The sequence below is a fragment of the Lytechinus pictus genome, chromosome 6 (assembly GCF_037042905.1).
Source record: "Lytechinus pictus isolate F3 Inbred chromosome 6, Lp3.0, whole genome shotgun sequence".
Classification (NCBI taxonomy): Eukaryota; Metazoa; Echinodermata; class Echinoidea; order Temnopleuroida; family Toxopneustidae; genus Lytechinus; species Lytechinus pictus.
The window spans coordinates 22,099,069-22,114,025 of NC_087250.1; the positions used below are offsets into that span (position 1 = coordinate 22,099,069).

The 14,957-nt window shown below is 38.6% G+C and overlaps 2 protein-coding genes across 2 annotated transcripts; both read right to left on the bottom strand.

Annotated features, from left to right (window-relative positions):
- Positions 1-433: 433 nt before the first annotated feature.
- LOC129263130 (C-type lectin lectoxin-Thr1-like) lies at positions 434-4,531 on the bottom strand. The gene is made up of 3 exons (XM_054901051.2): positions 4,475-4,531; positions 2,607-2,893; positions 434-731 (listed from the first exon to the last, which is right to left on the bottom strand). Exons 2-3 carry the CDS (start codon positions 2,871-2,873, stop codon positions 504-506), a joined length of 495 nt encoding a protein of 164 aa, XP_054757026.2. The 5' UTR covers positions 2,874-2,893; positions 4,475-4,531; the 3' UTR covers positions 434-503.
- A 4,717-nt stretch (positions 4,532-9,248) lies between these two features.
- Positions 9,249-12,977, bottom strand: LOC129262824 (C-type lectin lectoxin-Thr1-like). The gene is made up of 3 exons (XM_064100577.1): positions 12,921-12,977; positions 11,795-12,068; positions 9,249-10,564 (listed from the first exon to the last, which is right to left on the bottom strand). Exons 2-3 carry the CDS (start codon positions 12,059-12,061, stop codon positions 10,337-10,339), a joined length of 495 nt encoding a protein of 164 aa, XP_063956647.1. The 5' UTR covers positions 12,062-12,068; positions 12,921-12,977; the 3' UTR covers positions 9,249-10,336.
- Between the last annotated feature and the right edge of the window lie 1,980 nt (positions 12,978-14,957).

Sequence of the window (14,957 nt, forward strand, 5' to 3'; positions counted from 1 at the left end):
ATACGACTACAGACCGAGTGAATTAATTTTGTAATGATGAAGTCCACGCGCATGCGTACTCTCATTCCAAAGACGCAAGTCATCAATATTCATATTTTGGTCCAGAACTGCGGTGGGAAAAATAATTTCGCGGCCGGGGAGGGGGCATGTGGGACATCCCCTGCCCTTCAATATTCCTGTATTGATCTTTATTATATTCATTCAGTTGAAGAATCCAGCCAGGGGCGGGGGCACGTCCGGTCAACCCCCCCCCCCCGGCTTCTCTTGAGAACCATATTTTTTTATTAAAGTTTTGGTGGAAAATTTGCATAACGCATGTGATGACTTAAATTCATTTTCTTCTCTTGTAAAAATTTTGCGTTACGTAAATGCCCATCATTGTGAAGTTAGGACCTCATTTCAATTTATTCATTTATTATTTATATTATCATTTCATTGTTTCAACATTTTTCGAGACCAAAAAAGCCCCCCCCCCCCCTTAGGAAATCATGGATCCGCCCTGTTTAAACTGCAGGTGTTTTACACATAAAAGATTTCCTTGTGCCGCAGTCGTAGTCGTTCCATTCCTGGCGGTCGACTTCGTTATTGCCTTCGTTACGAATAGCAGCGCAGTCCTCCCCTCTATCGTCGTTAGGTTCATTGTGTTGCCAATATTTGAACGCGGAATCAGTTCCATCGGTCCATTCCCAACTTTGTTCCTGAACTGTGTCATGGAACCCGATCCAATATCCCTGCATGGAAAGTATACACTGTTAAGACGCTGTTTAAAATACTGAACACTGTTTAAGCCCGTCACTCTAACGACTATTGTTTAATGTTTTGAATACGTTGTTTACAGACATTTTAAACAGTAGTTGAAATCTGAAACATCTTGTTAGCGTGACGGGCTTAAACCACAACGTGCTTAAAACTTGTACAGTAATACGTATAAATGGAATTGTGTGTATATGTGATGCATCACACCGAAATGAGAGACAACGCCAGTATGAGTTATTTGTATTTATAGTATCACGTCTCTTGGAGTTCCATACATGTCATATGTGTTGTGCACTTACGATGCTTTGTATTTTATGTTGAACGATGACTCGGTCACGATTAATCAAACTCATCCCAACCTATACTTGGATCGTCTGATGTTTCACCTTTTATGTTCTTGCGCAAGTTGGAATTCGTCAAATCCACTTTTATTAATGATCATTGTTTCCCGTTTCATTACCTTTAATATGATATATAACTCGACCCGTAAAAATAAATACAAGTGGATATATAGGCCTTTGAATGCGAGAAGAATTGGGCTCTTGGAAATCAAAATCAAGAGAAAAACGCTTTTGAAGTTTGACTTCCGTTTTGATTTTGTCACCGCTATGCTAACCGAAATGCCCTAGCAACCGCTTGCCAAAAAGGTGAAACGATTGACCAATGAATCGCTATACCTATTGCCTAATACACTGTAACAAAATATAATTTACTTTCGTATACTTATAATTAGATGACATACTTTTACAATTTTTTAAAGAGAAATTGCTTTTTTTGCTATCGATGAATTATTATCTTTTTAATAAATCATAAAGATAGTATATTGGATGATTTATTGAATCCATTTTTGTGGGTAGCTTCTGGTAATTTCGATCGACCAAAAATACATAATATCGATTTCGCTATGCCTACATTCGGTGCAAAGTGGTAGATATGGGCCTATATACCCATGTGAATGCGATGACGTTCTTTATTGTTGTCATGTGTGAAAGGTTCCTTGCCAAATATGACCAACTATTTTTGACAATTATTATTTCAATGCAAGTGTGGATCTAGAATCATAGGCCTAAGAAAATTACCTTTGTCCTCAAAATATAGCAAAAAAAAACCGTACCTGAAAAACAAAAACAAAATGTCATCGATCAGTTATACGGGGTGCGCAATCAATACATTTTACATGTTGCTTTATAAGATTATGACAATGTACTGGGTGTGCCCACACTGTTAGAAAATTTATCCTTATAATAAAAAAAGTTCCTGCAGCAGAGTCTCGAGAACACCTGTAATATTACCAGACTGTGTAATCTTACAGGAAATTGGTATTTGGTGTATGGAATCTTACAAATTTCCTTGAATAAAACACACTTTTCCCCTTTTTAAACAGACCTGTTCTGTTAAATTGCAGAAAAACTTGTTTTATGAATTTACAGAATGATTCTGTTATTGCTTTCTGCAAAATCTTCTCTTTTTTCTGTAACATCACGGGGATTTTTAACAGTGCAGACCCCCCCCCCCACCCTCGATCCTCGCCTGACTATTTTCCAGTGACGGCTGAACAGGAAAGTACTTATCCTAACAGAGCGCTAAGAGTAAGCCCAGTGACATCTTTTGGATTTTGAAGTCAAAACTATATTTCAATGTGTAAGTAATTCATTGTTGTAAGAAAAGGCATCGCTGCAACATATCGGTTATAACATGTTCTCCCTTAGCGCATTGTTAACACTATAAACGTTGGACGGTCGATGTATAAACTCTCTTTCCCAAAGCTAACATAGAGGGCCTCGTGACACTCAATCTCTAACTCAGTGCCAATCCCCTCATAGCCAGTGTGGACTAGACTATATACTCACCCTATCTCTGTCATCAGCATAACTAGAATCCTCAAAGCTTGTCCACACATTATAGATCTCCTGACTCTCAGCCATGCTGTGGATACTGACCAGATGCGCGTTGAGTACCCTACAGGCAACGTCTGCGTCGAACCAGGTCTTCTTCTCAGAGTTGTAGTAGTAGCACCAGTCATCCACCTTCAAGAATCGATCTGGACAGCACGTGGTAGTACCCTCGGACCGGTACGCCATGGCGGCGAGGAAACATAAAGCCAGCAAAAATCGCATTTTGTAGACTAGTCTTGCCGCTGTAGGGGTGAAAGATAAAAAGAATGAACAGTCGTTAATGCTACAGTAGAGATTTTTCGCTAATGCAAATACAAGGACGGATTCAGAAACACAGTAAATGTAATGAAGATGTCAGTCAATAGCAATGAACAGCCGGGAGGCCTTCTTTGTGGAAGATCATTGACGGACCAGCACAGCAGTGCTGCAAATACAAGGACGGATTCAGAAACACAGTAAATGTAATGAAGATGTCAGTCAATGAACAGCCGGGAGGCCTTCTCTGTGGAAGATCATTCTGTGCGGACCAGCACAGCAGTGCCATCCTGAGTTTTGGAGTTCGGAGCTGACGGAAAATTGCAAATATGACGAATCTGCTGTTTTGATTCACCAAATTTCGACAAAGATTTCTTGGTTGTGTGAAGAGCAATTGGCGATACATTTTCTACACTCGTGAAGATGTCGTGCTTAATGGAATCGGAAACTCCCTAGGGACACCAACCTATTCCTTTGAAAATCGACCGATAATATTCGGAATAACGCGATAGCTTTGATTGGTATGGGGGCTCGTGGCAGGATGAGTTGCAACCAAACGAAATTTTGAAAAAACACAACCAATTAAAAACAGGTATTAAAGACTTTTTTGTAATTGAATCGAGTTGAGCAATGAAACGCTTGTCTTTCTGCACACGGTACCTTGGACTCTGCTGTTTAGATGTGACTGAATAATTATTAGGGAGTTTTCGCATTCAACAACAAAGCAAATGTATTGAAAATATCCGTCAAATCACAATGAACAGCTGGCTGATCTTTGTCGAAAATTGTTGAACAGCAATTTCGTCAAAAGTTTCGTAAATTGCAATACGTCGTTTATCCAGAGTCCGGGACGAAACTGCTGTTTTGACACACCAATTTTCGACAAAGACTTCTTGGTTTTTCTTTCTCATGAATGACATTTGACAGAACATTGTGTATGTTCTTGAAAGCGTTTTGCTTAGCGGTGCAAATACTATCTATACATGTCAGTGTTGACGAGGTTGTCGATGTAAACAAAGTGGGAATATATTTGTAAAGCACATTTTCACTATTAAGTTTTTTAATTTTAGTCCGATTAATGTATTTAAACTGGACCTTGTCATTACCATGTCGCAAAATAATTCGAACACAATATTGCGATAACTATATCGCATACTGTACTACAGCTATAGAATGCGTTTCTAGTCCGTCTTTCTAACGGCAATTGAAACTTTGAAGACCCCGACAGGACGCAAAATTGAAATCGATAAAACATCATTAAATCATTTCAAACGCTCTCAAGCGTATAAGCAAATATTCTTAAGCATAATTATATGCCTACTAATCTGGGAAGTGGCGGATATGCACAAAGCTTCTATTGATAGTAGTTGTTAAGCTTTCGATTGGCTTATGATTTACCGATTTCACTTTTTGGTCGGGGTTTTGGTCTTTAAACCCAAGCCAAACAAGTCGTGAATATGTATATTTCCCAATAGCACCTTAATTGGCAACTGAATGAAAAAAAAAAATACTATGATTTGAACATTATATGACATATCGTCCTCTTTAGAAGCTAATTTCCAACTTACCAATATCCCTTGATGAGCGATTGGAATATCTTGTCAGTCTGCGATTAATCTTTTGACGAGTATAAATTTCTGGGAGTCGGGAGTGGATTAGCGTCATGTCAGTTGATTCATGGGAATCATTTCTGTCATTTCAGGTGAATAAATATTATTCAAAATTCAAATGGACTTATCTGGAATGTAATCAAGCACTTTATGATATAGCAAATAATAATATGATAATTGAAGCAGTCTTATCTTGTGCGCGTTAGACTGGGGGGCAAACGCACTCTGGGACCCGTCTAAAGCCCCTTTCACAATTGACGTACGACCATTTGCGACCTTTTGGTCGTGCGACAGGCTGCAACAGGCATCAATCGCCAGTCATCTCATAATATCGCACAGAGGCTTTCACAGTTGCAACAGCTGTCGTACAACAAAAACAACCAGTGAAACCCGTTGCACGAGTAAGTCGCTTATGATCCTATTGTGCTCGTGCGATCACATGCGAGTGTTGCACGAGGGATTGCGAGGGGAACGGTCGCACACAACGGTAGTGCAATGTTGTAAGCCGTTGCGATCGGTCTTGCAACAGTCTTATGGCCCATCATATTATTGCACCCAGTCGCAAGACAGGTCTCTGTACATGTAGGTCGCTAGCACATGTGCAAGTGTTGTACGACCTCCAGTCGAGTAAATGCGACTACTTAGTTGTGCCACCTCTCGCACCAAGTCGTGCAACGTTGAACAACACTCCCATGATGATCGCCCGACCGATGGTACGACCCCGGATACGAGCTGATGCGAGTGAATCGGTCGTATTTGATCGCATTCGGATTTTGAACATGTTCAAAGTTCAGATGTGACCAGTCACGACCACCTCGAGTTCGTGCGACCGTCTACAACGACTGCGAGTGCTCGCAAGTCACCAAGAGATCGATCGTGCAACAGCAGGAAAAAACTGTTGCAGGTGGTCGTAAACTGGTCGGATGTCAATTGTGAAAGGGGCTGTACGGTCGCATACATGCGAATGCGACGGTAGTGGAATGTTGTAAGCCGTAATTTTGATCGGTCTTGCAACAGTCTTATATTATCGCAACCAGTCGCAAGACTGGTCTCTGTAGGTATCTAGCGCATGTGCAAGTGTTGTACGACCTCCAGTCGACTAAATGCGACTATACGTAGTTGTGTCACCTCTCGCGCCAAGTCGTACAACGTTGAACAACACTCACACGATGATCGCCCGACCGATGGTACGACCTGATGCGAGTAAATCAATCGTATTTGATCGCGTTTGGATTTTGAACATGTTCAAATTCAGATGCGACCAGTCACGACCACCTCCGACCACCTCAAATTCGTGCGTTCGTCTACAACCACTGCGAGTGCTCGCAAGACACCAAGAGATCGATCGTGCAACAACAAGAAAAAACCGTTGCAGGCGGTCGTAAACAGGCCGTACGTCAATTGTGAAAGGGGCTTTAGACACTCTTATTATTACGAAATATTTTTATTGTTACGAAACCTAAATCATACTCTTTTATTATTACGTAACGTACGTCATTAATGGTCTATTACCCAAAAGCGCGCACTATACATTCATAACAGCATTTTGCGCACCTAGCAGTGGTTACCCTAGTCCCGCTGAGATCGCGCACGCTTTAATAAAAACAACTGTCATTCAAACTTGTCACAATTCACGAATCTTCCCTGAAGAAGGTAGATGTCTACCGAAAATTTGGAGAGTGAATAAAAGAACTTAATTGTTGGCACTTCAAAAACTGCATTACTCGTGAATTTGTTTCGCATTTCTGATGTCTTATATATATATATATATATATATATATATATATATATATATATATATATATATATATATATATAAGTAAAATAGAAATAGTCTGCTTTAGTCAAGCATTCAGCTTAGAGACTAGAAATTGCCGTCAAAATGTCCCATACGACTCGAATGGAATCGCCCAATCGATCTGTCAGATAGCGTTGAATCCATCTAAGCCATGCTGTATCACACAATAAATTATATTTCTTGGCAAAATGTTGAAATATTTTAATTTACATATGTCAGAACACAGAGGGAATAACGTGACACTACTGCCTTCGCCATTGTCACTAGTTTGCCTATCCAATTAACATGAATGCCATTTCTTGGCAGACTTATGAAAATTAAAAATCCCCAATACCATTTACTGAATGTATATCCGAATTTAATGCCAGTATTATATAATTTTTTGTTTCTAAACTTTATAAAATAATACGTCTTCGGTTCAGATTTTGTCTTCAAAGGTTTATTTCAGGATAATAAACAATAATTATCAGCACAGATATAGGTCTGTATAGATCTTCAAAGGAGTGTTTTGTATGTGTGCCATAATGGAATGGAATGAGACGACTGAGTCTACTTGCAAGGAATGGTTGGAAGAATGAAAAGATGAGAGAGGGGTTGAGAGAGAAAAAAATATAAAGACTATAGGCATATGTAAAAGAATGAAGGGGTTGAGAGTGAGTGAGTAAGAGAGAGAGAGAAAGAGTGAGAGAGAGAGAGGGAGAGGGGGGGGGGAGAGAAGAGAAAAGTAATGGGCGACATGATATATTATTAAGTACAAACTTTGGGGCCCCCCTCAGATTTAAAAGATATCATACATAACACACAAATCTGGATATCATGAGAAAATGTATTGATACTGAATTGGCTGTGACAGTTCTATTACATCACACAACCATCTTTCCAACTGGTTTTGACTGCACGTCTGTGGGCACCAGTCGGTTTTCATAACGTATGAAACTTTATGCCTACATTTATGCATAAAATATTGATTTATTTGAAGCAAATGTTGATTTTGACAACCTGATAGTATGTCAAAGGCTTGTATGACATTGCAACAAATAATATATGCACATTCGATTCTTGCAGAAGGTGTTTGAAGGTTTGAATTGTGGCATAAGCAGCGGGCATAAGCAATCTATGCTGCAGTGGTTTATACAGTACACCACAATTGCGCGATGAGCCCAAACTTTTGAGAGGACAAGATCTGGCGCATCACGCGAAAAAAAAAATTGCGATAGATTTTGACATAATGATATTTCACCCTTCTCTCATTCCTTTTTCAATTTTTTTTGTTGGGGGGGGGGGAGGAAGAGCCCCACATCTTTACGTCAGTGGTACACCATTATGTAAAGTCCTGGAAAGGACTGAGATAAAAGTGGATCAAGGTAGAAGAGTAATGAAGATTTGAGAAAGTGCATGGAGGTTAGAAAGTAAAGTATGAGTATAGTCTAAGAGAGGACTGTAATCCAGAAAGGATGGAAAGCTTGAGTAGTATAGGCAAGATGAGAGGCTTGAGTGGAAGACTGATTGACTCGTAGCAGTAAGAGAAGATTTAGAATATGGGCATGATGGGAGAATGCTGACTTGAGTTGGCCAGTGGAGTACGTTGTAGAGCAGGAGCAGGAGAGAAGACCCAACGTTTCAGGCAGGTTGACTGTCCGATTGACTGTCAGCAGATTGACATTATTGTTATGTCAGACAAGCCTCTGGCAAGCTTTCAGGTTATCAAAAATCATCTATTGTTTTAAATATATTCAAGTTTTAAGCATATCTTTTGTACAGTTTACAGCGTTGCATAACATTTTGAGGAAAATCACTCAATAGACGGATAGAAGCCATCCAGCCCTCTCCATTGGGACAAGGGATGCGAGCTAAATTTTACCTAATTTTTTCCGCCCTTCTGCTGTTTCATAAAGCTGTTCGTAAATTAGTAGTGACTTTAAGAACGACTGGTTTTCCTTTCTTGTGGTAAATGATATTCATTGGTGGTTATTAAGCTTGTAAGAAAAGATCACCTGTAGTTCTTAAAATCGCTTTATGAAACATCCGCCAGGTGTGTGTTTCATAAAGCTGTTCGACTTTACTATTAACAACTGATGGTCTTTTCTTGTGGTAAATTATGTATACCAAAATTTCCATTTGATGTTGATTTAGCGCTAAAGAAAGGATCACCAGTCGTCCGTAAGGTCGGTCATAACCCACAAACAGTTTTATGAAACACTTGCCTGATATAAACGGTTGTTGCAACTATTATACTTCGAATGCCTGTATTGTGTGATGGAAACAGAACTTAGCTTCAATTCCATTTTTTCTAATTTGAGAAGAGTTTTAATCAAACTTTTCACGTTTCTGCAGAACCTGTTGTAGTCACAATCATTGAAATTGCCCCATAAGGGTCATGACAAGGACCCCGTCTTACAGAGAATTACAAGTGATCATATCAACCTCAATTATATGGAAATCCATCGATGTCATAATTTTTTCAACAGACATTTTGCACAATGTCATGTGTTAATAAAGAAAAGCATACCAAATTTTCGAGAAAATTATGAATGTCTGAATATAAATCATTTCTAGAAAATATTGAACAAACATGCGTTTTCTGATGTTGACGTTGCTGGTATTCCATGGTTGTGGTTCATCGGTTCAATTTCAACTCATTGTAAAGCTCCTTTCACCATTGGTTGTGCGACTGCTACATCCGTTGCGATTGTGTGCAACATATATTGCAGGGGCCGCGGAACGGTTTTCAAAGTGGGGGGAGGGGTGGGCTGACCATGCAAAAATCACAATCATATGGTCATTTATACTTTTTTACACAGTTTTGGAAAAAAATGGGGGGGGGGGGTGGGCTGAAGTCCCCCTAGCCCCCCCCCCCCCCCCCGCTTCCGTGGCCCCTGTATTGGAATAAAAATGATCGCAAACGATCGCACGAGCAAAATTGTGAAAGCCCCTTAACTGAGACCGCGCACGCTGCACATTGCACAGAGAGATCATAATAAACAAGATAGCTGAATTAAGGAAATTAAGGCAAAGAGGAGAAAGATATGATTATCTATAGAATGTGAATGCGTTGAGCCAAGACAGATCTTTGTTGAGGCCACTTTCAAACGTGCGGCTTTTGACGATATGTCTCAGCTCAGCCCATTTCCGTTCCTCTGCCGATCTGTACCCTCCGCCGAAGATGCAGACTTTGATATCTTTGACAGAGTGATTAGGGAGGTTGAAGTGGTCGGCCACTGGAAAGTCCTTTTTGTTTTTGGTGATCAGATGTAGAATGATAAAGGTTACGAAATATTTTGTGTTGTTGTGACATAACAGTGGTTTGCGAGACAATATATATATATATATATACATTGTCAATGATAAAGTAATGGTGGGTGAAAAACTGATAACCAACGCAAAATGTTTATTATGATTTTAATGAAAGGTGAAAATGCTGTGTGTCGTATACGGGACTCAGAAATGTTCCTTACGACACGCAACATTTTTGTAACCTCTTATCACCAATTGACATTTTTTATTTAATTGTTTGTTTACTTATTTATTTATTTTATTTCCCGGCAAAGAAAAACAAGAATGTGTACAAGAGGAAGAAATTACCACCGACTAGTGCCTGAGGATGACTAAAATAAAAAATGGTTTCTGCTTTCTTTGTTGATATTTTACATGACTACCCATTTAATATTATCAGTCCAAAACAAATTGAAGTCCATCGTTTATTCAGACAGCAGATTGAAAAAATGTTGTGAAATTTACAGATTTTTCAAGCAAGGAATCGTTCAATTAATAGTAGTAACATCTTTTCCAAATCGAGATCGTCCACGCGTTCTCGCAAACCACTGTTATGTCACAACAACACAAAATATTTCGTAACCTTTATCATTCTACATCTGATTTAAGTGAAATTTTCTATGGCATGCAATTTTGAATTTTCTCAATATTTGCTCATCAACATTACCAATATCCCAATAATATGCGGTTATTTTGACCGCGTTGTTTCCTTGCAGTCATCCCGGAAGATCGCGTGAGGCAATTAGTTACTAAGACGAAATCGGAAATCGGCAAAAGTAAGGCTTCTTTTCGCTGCAGTCGTAATCATTCCAGAACTGCCTTTCCGCGTTGGACCCGTGGTTCCGAGGAGCGACGCAGTCCTCATTGCCATTGTTGTTCGGTTCGCCCGACTGCCAGAGTAGGTAGTTAACCTCCGTCCCGTCACTCCATTGATAGTAACCTTCGTATTGCAAGTCGTGTAACCCTATCCAATAGGACTAGAAGGGGTGAGAAAGAGAGTGGTATTTGTAATTCGCATCATTTATTTATTGTTTTTTAAGGATGGATAGAGCTTTTACGTTCTCTTTTGAGGCCACAGGAAACACTCTTTTTGTAGTTTCTGCATTTTATTCAACAATTAATAATCAATTAACATGTTCACATAATAGCAAACATATAATGAATACATGTTTAATGTGATTAGATATAAATGAAATTGACTAAGACTGATCATTAGATTATACATAAGCATGTGATATAGTAAGTTCAGTAAAATACAGGGGCCAGCTATTAGACTTATAATCACAAAGATGATTGAAGCAATAGCAGCCAGGAGAGGGTGCTACATGGAAACCATCATTTTGATAAAATAATGTCACAAAATTTAAAATATTGAAAATTAGAAGCTCGGTTAGGAAGAATATAAAATCATGTATGGTAAAAAAAAGTGCAAGGGCGTGCATATTGGTGAGTGCAGGTGAATGAAATTATTTATACTAATAGGAAACTTTTTCAACGAAGCTTTAAAAAAAAAAAGATGCAGACTGTTCAAAATGATGTGGCAATGCATTCCCAATATCTGCCATGGTGGCGTGTCGTCTTATAAGCGAGCAAGATCTTAGAAGTACTGGAAAGCACTCCAAATAGTGCACATAAAGTTCTACACTGTTTCTCTCTCTCTCTCTTCCTTGATCTTGTGCGTGTTGTACCTCGTCGTGTTGGTGTGGCCCCATTAATTGTTTTTTGTGTGATGGAATCATATTCCTGTAACTTCAAGGTCGTGTGTGTGGCAGCATACGATGAGCTCTATCCATTTCTTTTATATCGATGGTGAGTTTCATGAGACATGTTCATTATCATGAGAGGTTCTTCGTCGACCAATATTTGCTAGCACGGTCCACGAGTAAGAATTGGAGAAAAAAAATAACTAAACGATGAAATGCCATGCAAGCGCGGGGAAGATCACCACTTATCACTTAAACTATGTGATCCAGAGAAACCAGTTAGACCGAAGATCTGGCTCTCAAATGATTTATAAGGCCAATTTAGAAATAAAACAGCCTGGTAGAATTAAACAGCGTGGTATATAGTCACAAAGTGGCCAACAACATTATAGTCGCCATTATATACTACTCGGAATGGGTGGTGACATTTAGAAAGGGATACCCACAAAGTCGCCATCATCAGATATAAGGATTGAGTGGGAACCTTAAGAATGATATACTCACAAAGTCACCATCATCTGCTTTACCCTCGTCAAGAAGACTCTGCCACAGACCATAGATTTCGTTGCTCTCGTCAGCTCCGTGGATGCTTACGAGTTCAGCACCGAGAGCTTTACATGCCAAGTTCGCTTGATTCCAATCTTTCTTGGCGGAGTTGTAGTGGTAGCACCAGTCGCCTTTTCGCATGAAGAAATTCGGGCAGCATGACCCCTCGCATAATGGCACCAATATGGTAAGGAGAAGCAGGCTGGCGGTGAAGACTAAAGCCATCGTAAATCTTCAGTAAAAAAAAAAAAAAAACGAAAAGGAAAAAAACGAACAGTTAAGGATAAGAGAGGAAGAATAAGAAAAGATAACAAATTGTATTTGATTAGACTTAAAATATTTTGTAATCTAGCTTGCTCAAGATACTAAAACAAAATAAAACATTCAGAAGAATTCTGGCTTAGATTATGAATGAGTATAATGAACTTTGCTAAAATGTGAAAATGTATGACAAACTGTTTAGTTTTGACGTTTTGGAAATAAGGGTTTAGAGGTCAGGGTTGAGGGTTGTCATGGAACCTACCTTCTTGGAAATGTCTTTACACCAATTAAAAAACAAATATTTAAGAGTGGACGTTTCCATAGAACATCTTTAAATTCATGGTGATACTATTATCATGGTATTATTATTAGAAGTAATAGTAGTGGTAGTAGTAGTTGCAGTAGTAGTAGTAGTATTAGTAGTAGTAGTAGTAGTAGTAGTAGTAGTAGTAGTAGTAGTAGTAGTAGTAGTAGTAGTAGTAATAGTAGCAGTAGTAGTAGCAGCAGTAGTAGTAGTAGTAGTAGTAGTAGTAGTAGTAGTAGTAGTAATAATAGTAGCAGTAGTAGTAGTAGTAATAGTAGTAGTAGTAATAGTAGTAGTAGTAGTATTAGTAGTAGTAGTAGTAGTAGTATTAGTAGTAGTAGTAGTAGTAGTAGTAGACGTAGTAGTAGTAATATTATTAATGGTAATGATAATAATGATAACAACATTAATGACAGTTAAAATAGCCGAATGATTACCCCAATCGTCATTCTTATTATCAAAATCATTCCCATGACAGTATTTTCTCTAGAAATTTAAAAAATAGTGATTCGAGCTCACCTTTTAACGCTCTGATGAAGAGTAGTGCTAGTAGAAGAATGCAATTTCACAAGACAAATGAAAGAACAGTATTTTCTGATGTATCCATCACAATCAGCTTTTAAGAAAATGCTCTATTCTGCAGCTGAATCAACAAACACGCTGAAACCATTATCATTGATATGATTATTATTAATAAACGTATCAGCTTATTATCTGTTGATAACAAAACTCTGTTCTATCGGCAGTAAACTGCTTATTGCATGGTCTAAGCCAAACGCGTTTTTTATGGTTGCATCTCATAAGATTTAAGGTACTTCTTCTGCCATGTATACATATTTACTGCTCTGTTTTCTTCATTTGTCAAACCTTTCGGTCATACTAGCTTTGATCGTGTCAGGACACCCCCCCCCCCTAAAAAAAGACATAGGCAACATTAACTGTATAAGTGAAAAGGTAAAACTTTTCTTCTTTTTATTATTATCATCATTAGCATTATCATTGTTATTGTTATTATTATCATTTCTATTATTAAGTATATATGTACATATCTATCTGGTTATTTTTTAAATATAGTTTAAAACGCAATATGTTCGATTGCCATAATGAAAGAAGTACAGGTATGTACATGGTACATTTATGTGGTCTTTTTTTTTAGAAGAGAACCCTGTAATGAATACATTAAATGATATCCGCCGAGAGGGGGCGGTATTGAAAAATGACTGTCCTTGCTTGCTGATAAATTATGGCGCCCTCATGACACCATATCGCAGAATAGCCGTCCGACTTACTGAGCGCGTGAAAAAAATCACCGTTTTTTAATGTTTATTGTCTAAATTAACACAAATATGGAACGACCAACAGACCCGTGTATTTTGCTCTGCATCGTATTAAAGAAAATAAAATGCCGCATAATTCAGACAATGATTGATCGAAATGAACACTACATAGATTAATCCATAGCTAAGGGAGGTTTTTAAGATAGAACAAATGAATGTATCCTTCATGGTGAAATGTCAGGCAGATCATTGTGGAATGCGATTCGTTAGGGATAATCCCTGGGGTGTATGGTTAAATAAGCGTCATGGAATCCCTATGTAATGCTTCTATCATCTATAAACATAGTGTGATCAGGGGCCAGTGGCGTAACAGGCGGGGGGGCAGGGGGGGCAAGTTGCCCCCCCTGGCGGATTTCACCGGGAAAATAAAAGAAAAACGGGAAAAAGAAAAAAAGGAGGGAGAAAGAAAGGGAAAGGGGAAGGAAAGGGGAAGGAAAGGGGAAAAGGAAAGGAGGAAAGGGAAAAGAAAACGAAGAAAAAACTTTTTTTAATGGGAAAGGAAGGAAAGCGGGAAAATGTACGAAAGAAGAACATTTGAGAAAGAACAAATCATTGAGAAATAGGCCTATATAATGCAATAGCACGGTGGGAAATAAATTTAAAGATGGCAAAATGGCAAACAATAGCGGGAAACGAAGGTAGAATGTAATTATTCAAAAGCTAAATTGGAAAACAAAGAAAAGGGACAAGAAAAAAAAACAATAACACAACCGGGCTGCCAATGATTGAAATTAAAGAGCGGGAAGAAAGATGGACTGCATACAACATTGTGCTATAAGCTTGCTATTAAATGTTATGCAAATTAGCTACCGGGGCTTTGCCCCAGACCCCACGCAGTAGGGGGCTCTTCATCTATAACCTTCAAATGGCTCTATAACGCCCCCGTTCAATCACGTTCAATCACTGGCATACAGGAGGGGGGGGGGTCGTGGTTCCACACCCAAGAGGAAATGAAAAAAATTATAGGATACAACGTATAATTCAGATTCAGATTCAGATTCATTTATTTCACACCTCTTTAAAATACAAAAATACATAAATACAAATAAAAATCTTATACGACAGAACAGATATTGACAAGTATAAAGTATAAGTAGTCATAAACAGATAGTAAAACACAGTAAATATAAACAATGATTTCCGCTGTACGGCGGATGTGGGGGAAAGACAGAAAGCCATTGGCCTATCGAGGTCTATCCCCCTGATTACCGTACAACAG

Excerpts from the sequence above, each read along its gene's own strand:
- LOC129263130 (XM_054901051.2), bottom strand. The coding sequence starts at position 2,873 with ATGCGATTTTTGCTGGCTTTATGTTTCCTCGCCGCCATGGCGTACCGG. Across the intron at positions 732-2,606 it reads ATGCTGATGACAGAGATAGG|GGATATTGGATCGGGTTCCA; the intron begins GTGAGTATATAG and ends CTTTCCATGCAG.
- LOC129262824 (XM_064100577.1), bottom strand. The coding sequence starts at position 12,061 with ATGGCTTTAGTCTTCACCGCCAGCCTGCTTCTCCTTACCATATTGGTG. Across the intron at positions 10,565-11,794 it reads AAGCAGATGATGGTGACTTT|TCCTATTGGATAGGGTTACA; the intron begins GTGAGTATATCA and ends CACCCCTTCTAG.